General features: G+C 55.4%; 1 protein-coding gene across 1 annotated transcript in view; it reads left to right on the forward strand.

Annotated features, from left to right (window-relative positions):
• mrtfa (myocardin related transcription factor A) overlaps positions 1–6,000 on the forward strand; it is a 31,654-nt gene extending 25,654 nt beyond the window's left edge. Inside the window, exons 11-16 of the mRNA XM_007909561.2 lie at positions 98–1,069; positions 1,561–1,638; positions 2,486–2,635; positions 3,159–3,287; positions 3,858–3,915; positions 4,726–6,000. Of these exons, the coding sequence (XP_007907752.1) occupies positions 98–1,069; positions 1,561–1,638; positions 2,486–2,635; positions 3,159–3,287; positions 3,858–3,915; positions 4,726–5,237 (1,899 nt within the window). The 3' untranslated portion in view covers positions 5,238–6,000. The remainder of the gene's footprint in view (positions 1–97; positions 1,070–1,560; positions 1,639–2,485; positions 2,636–3,158; positions 3,288–3,857; positions 3,916–4,725) is intronic.

The following is a 6,000-nucleotide window of genomic DNA, read 5'->3' on the forward strand; positions in this document are numbered from 1 at the left end:
TGCCCCCCTCCTTCCCCGATTTCAGGTGGCACCTGAAGACCTTCCTCTTCAACCGTGCTTATAGTCACCCTGTGCGGGCGTGTCTTTGTGCCCGCAGGTGGCAGAGCTGAAGCAGGAGCTGAAGCTGAGAGGTTTGCCCGTGTCAGGCACCAAAACCGACCTGATCGAGAGGCTGAGGTGCTACCAGGAGCAGAGCGGAGGGGGAGGTGGAGTTGGTGGAGTTGGTGGAGTTCCACATGGGACGGCCGTGCCAATGGCGCCCCCTGGCAGCGGCAGGAGCGGTACCGCGCCCTGCAAGCCCAGCGAGCCGATCGTGATCATCCCAGTGGGGCGGCTGATCGAGGGGGCAGCCCCCGCGGCGCCGGGAACCCCGGCGGCCAAGCCCGGAGGCCCTGCCCCCACCCCGCCCGTGTCCCCCGTCCCCTACGAGCAGTCGGTGGTCAGCATGGAGGAGGGGTTGGAGCTGAACACGCCGGTCGGCCTGCTCCACCCCCCCACCCGGAGGGTCCTTGTCAAAGACGAAGGCGTCCAGCTCAACGGTCTGAGGGGCCCGGGCGGGGAACCCGAGGGCCCCAACAAGGACCAGATGTTGCAGGAAAAGGACAGGCAGATCCAGGAGCTGACCAGGATGCTGAGGCAGAAGCAGCAGCTGGTGGAAGCCCTGCGCTTGCAGCTGGAGCAGGAGAAAGGCGCGCAACAGGAAGTGGGGGGCAACCAGAAGCCCCCCGTTGTCTCCGTCAAGCAGGAGGCGCAGCTCTGCAGTTGCCCGCTCTCCGGCCAGCCTCTTGGGGGCTCCCCAAGCTCGCCGCAGCACCGCGTGACGTCACCGGGACCTTGCTCGGCAGCGCCCAAAGCCGTGGTGGTGAAGCAGGAGTCCTTTCCGGGCCCAGGGGAGTACCAGGCCACCGTCTTTCTGAGTCCGCAGCCGTTGCCGCCACCACCGCCACTGCCAAACCCAGCCTCCCCGCCAGCCCTGACCACCACAATCCTGACCACAGCCAACCCAGCCACCGCCACACACATCCTCCTGACAGTGACCCCGCAGAACACAGGCACAAATGTCCCACAGGTACTTCGAATAATAATAATAATAATAAAAATAATAATCCTCGCATTTGATAACGTCTTCGAGACGTCTCTAAGCGCTTCACAGGATATACTGTCAAGTGAATTGACTATTTTGTAGGCGGAAAGAGGCAGCCAATTGCGCACAGCAGCGTCCCCACAAACAGCTGTCATTGAGTGACCAAATTATTATATTTTTAACGGATTATTACCCGCAGGAAAGAGATCCAATTGCCAATCGACTTAACAATCGGGTTCTTACTTACTGCTAAGTAAATAGGCGCTTGTGTGCGCGCGGGGATTAAGGAAACTTGCCTAAGATTTCGTCCCCCACTTGGGAGTCAAACCCAGGTCCTCTCGCTTGCGAGGCGAGTGCTCTAACCACTGAGGTACTGGACTGCTGCCCCCTGACTGAGATCAGCCGCTCAGCGCAGAGAGGGTCAGTCCAGCTCTTGACAGTGACGCGTTCTCTTTCGCTCTCTCTCTCTCGATCAGACACCGCAGCATTCAACAGCGGACACCCATTCAACACAACAACTGCAGCCAGGGCTGTTAAACCAGTCCGTGAAAAAGGTGGGTCCTGGGAGTGTCTATATGTGTGTGTGTGTGTGTGTCTGTGCTGGGAGAGGTGAGGACGGGGAGAGTGATCAGAGGGAGGGAGAGACTGGGCTCTGGAGCTTCAAAGTCACAAGAGTTCATTGGTTCCGAAATAACTTTAGTAATGTCCAGGGAACTGACTCTGTGTGTGTGTGTGTACACATAGTTAGAGCCCCACAGAGAGAGACACGCGCACACAATTAGACGGCAACAACTTGCACTTATATAGCGCCCTCCACGCCTGGTGACGTCTCCGAGCGCTTAACAATGGTGGAGCCTAAGGCCGAGCCAGGGGGAGGGGGGGAAGTGACTGTAGGCGCGGTCGAAAAGGAAGGTCTTCAGACGGGACCTGAAAATGGGGAAGGAGGGAGCGAGGCGAAGGGGTTGAGGGAGGGAGCGCCAAAGTTTTGGTGGACAAAGTAGACAAACTCAGAAAGACAGGTGTGTATACACACACACATAAACCCAATTACTGTAGAGAGAGACGCGCACACACGCACATGCAACACAGGATTACAGAGAGAGACACACGTGCAACACAGGATTACAGAGGGAGACACACGTGCAACACAGGATTACAGAGAGAGACACACGTGCAACACAGGATTACAGAGAGAGACATACACACACCACACGTATGTGTTAGAGGGTTAGAGAGACACACACACACAAACGTATAAACCGGGTTAAGGAGAGGTACACACATACACGCAGCACAACATAGGGTTAGAGACACATACGGTATATTCTGTGAAGTGCTTTGTGACGTGATAAGGCGTTATATCGAATACAAGGATTATTATTATTATTAATCTCCACATAGAGTCAGAAGCCACCTCTGCAGCTGGTGACCAGCCTGCCCGCCCCAGTCTTCTCCTACGCCTCCGCACCCCCAAACATGCAGCCTTTCTTCCTGAACGACATTGCCGACAGCTCCCTGAAAACACTGGCCAACCCCAGCCCTGCACTCAAGGTAAAACTCTTCACGTGTTGGCGTGTGTCGGCAGCGCTGGGGGGTTGGGTGGGCGGTGGGGGGGTGTATTGCATTGTTGGAGATGCCGTCCTTCGAGTGAGACATTTCAAACCTCACTCCCCTCCTGTGCCCTGTACAGGTGGACGTTATAAGATCTCCCGCGGCGCTATTCGAAAAGAGAAGAGAGTTTTTCTCTCTCTCTCTCTCTCTCTCTCTCTCTCCCCCCCCCCCCCCCCCCGGTGTCCTGGCCGACAATCCCCCAGATATAAATTGGTCGCTCACATTATGGCCGTGTGCAAATTCTCTGCTGCATTTCACCCCCAAAATATAGTGTCAGTGCAACAACAACTTGCATTTATATAACGTCCCGTCTCAGAGCGCTTGCAGTTTACAGTGTATCCCGCGACGCGCTTTGAGACATGATTAGGCACTGTGATCAAATGCAATGATCATTGTTACGCCGGTGTGTAATGTCGGGTTCCCTTTCATTCCCTGTCTCCTCTCCTCTCCTCCCCTCTCGCAGGCTCTGTCACAGCCCAGCTCACCCACGCAGCAAACCGCTCCCGCCACCTCCCCCAAAGCCAAGGAGCCGCCATGCTACGAGGAGGCATTGAAGCAGCAATCGCACTGCCTCCCTCGGGCTAAGCAGCAGGTACGGTGGAGTCCTGTGGCGTAGCGGACAGAGGGCTCGACTTGCAAGCCAGAGGACCCGGGTTTGATTCCCGGGCGGGTCAAGACGAAACATTGAGCAAGTTTCCTTACTCCACACACACACTCACACAAGAGAATAAAACCCGGTTGTTAGTCGATTGGCCGATCACTTTCCAGGGGTAATAATCCCTTCAAAAATAATAATAATAATTGGTCACTCAATCCACAACTGTGGGACACCTCTGTGCGCAATTGTCTTCCGCGTTTCACCCACAAAATACACAGTCAATTTACTGTACTGTATGTTTCGCCCACAAACGCACAGTCAATTCACTTGATAGTACATTCTGCGAAGGGCTTTGAGACGTCTCAACGACGTGATGAGATGCTATATGAATTGCAGGGTTAATTATCATTATTACTGTCGCCTTCGGCCTCTCACTCTCTGCCTCATTCTCACTCCTTCTCTGCCTCCCTCTCTGCCTCTCTTGTCTCCGTTCCACTCGCTGTATCTCTATATCTCTCTCTCTCCCATACTCACTCTCGCGTCACGTTCTTTCCTTGTCACCAGGAGAGCTCCAGAAGCCAACAGATGGACGATCTATTTGACATCCTGATACAAAGTGGAGGTGAGGGAAGGTTTAAGTGCCCTTGTGTGTGAGTTTGTGTTATAGAGAGCTCAGTGGCTGACCCCCCGGGGAGGGAAACCGCTTGGTTTGAAATCTGCTGAGTGACCATTTTCACTCGGTTCCCGTGTGGTTGCAGTGCGACGGGAGGAAGCGAATGGAATACCAGTGGGAACTTTGTGGCTGAGAGTTTTGTTTCTCTCTGCGTTCGTTCCGTTATGCTTTGTCTCACTGATGTCGCCCGCAAAATACACAGTGACTGCAATTTACAGTGTATCCTGTGAAGCGCTTTGAGACGTCTCGACGACGTGATAAGGAGCTATAACAAAAACAAATGCAAGGATTATATTATATATTATCTCGTCTTCCCCCCCCCACCCCCGTCGGAGCCAGTGGTTTAACGATGAAAGGTTAATCCTCACTCCCCGTCTGCCTGTTCAGGTGGACGTTAAAGATCTCCCGCGGCGCTGTTCGAAAGGAAAAAGGGTGTTTCTGTCTCTCCCAGTCTCCTGGCCAACAATCCCCACTCACTCCATGGCTGTTTGTGGGACATCGTTGTGCTCGCGCCGTGGCTGCCGCGTTTCACCCACAATACACACAGTCACTGCACTGTACAGTGTGAATTTGGGAGTTGAGGTGCAGATCATGATCTAGTAGAATGGTGGAACAGGCTCGAGGGGCTGAATGGCCTCCTCCGCCTGCTCCTGCGTTCCTTTGAACATCCTGTGAAACTCTGCGAGGCGTCTCGACGACGTAATAAGGCGCTGTATCAAATGCAATGATTATTATTAATAATAAGTTGTTGCCTTACAGAGATCTTGCCTCACGCCAAGGACCTTTCCTGCTCCTTAACCCCCTCCTCCCCGCAGAGTGCCCCCTCCCCCGTCTCCCCCCAGCCCACGCCCGCCAAAGAGCAGTCGCCGGAGCCCGCATCACCCCTGTCGCTGGAGCCGCCGGGGGGCGGAGCAGGGGCGGGGCGCTTGGAGGACTTCCTGGAGAGCACGGCGGGGGGGCCTTTGCTCTCCGCCGGCCAGGACCAGGACGGCTCGGGTCCTCTGTCGCTCATCGATGACCTGCACAGCCAGATGCTCAGCAGCTCCAGCATCCTGGAGCATCAGCACTCGCCCATGGACACCTCCGACCTCCACTTCACGTCCGACGGCGGGGGCTTGACCCTTGACTTAGCGGACACCAATCTGGACAACATGGAGTGGCTGGACCTGACTATGGGAGGTCCCTCTGTGGGCCTGACTCCCAGCTCCGCTCACAGCGTCTTCTCCACCGATTTCCTCGACACCCACGATCTGCAGCTACATTGGGATTGATAACTCGACTGAAACCCCCCCCCCCAATCCGCCACCCCCTCCTCTCCCTCTCTCCTTCTCCCTCTCCCTCTCCTCTCCCCCCTCCCCCGAGGATTTGGTAAATGGCACATCACCGGAAATGCCGCAGAAATGCCTGGTAGTGGGGTTTTTTTTTTCCTTCCGTTGCCGTTACTTCGCCGAAGCGGAGAGAGAGGCGTCTGGAGGCACAGCGCCCGGGAAAACATCGGAAGGACGGACGGCATCGCTCGCCCCCTCTCTCTCGTCGGAGTTGAATCCACGTGTCTCGGTTGGCGCTTTGTGGTGGGATTGGAACCACATTGCGAGCAGGAGGTCCTAACGTCAGCCCCGGTTCTCCAGAGAGAGAGAGACAGAGGGTCGTCTCTCCAACCCAACCGTACAAGGTGGTCCCCAGGTTTCACAGCGGCTTCCAGCCTCGTCGCACATCGTCGCACGCTCACAGTTTCTCAATTGCCAAGGCTGTTGTTCTGTTTTGTGGTTGTTTTGCACCGACTGGTGTGGGCCGAGGGAGAGAGGGGTAGACGGAGAAGAAGGAGGACGTAGGGATGAACAGAAGGTGAATTCCCCCAACCCCTCCGTGACCTAAACGTATCTCTCGGTGGGTTTGGAGTTGGGTTGGGTGAGGAGGGGGGAGGGTGCGTGTGCGTGCGTGTGTGTTTTAAAAAAGAATAATAATAATAATACCTCCCGGCCCGCCTTCCGGCAGCAACGAAACTCAAAACACAGATTGAATATGTTAAACCAA

Source organism: Callorhinchus milii, unplaced genomic scaffold, assembly GCF_018977255.1.
Source record: "Callorhinchus milii isolate IMCB2004 unplaced genomic scaffold, IMCB_Cmil_1.0 Scaffold31, whole genome shotgun sequence".
NCBI classification, from domain to species: Eukaryota; Metazoa; Chordata; class Chondrichthyes; order Chimaeriformes; family Callorhinchidae; genus Callorhinchus; species Callorhinchus milii.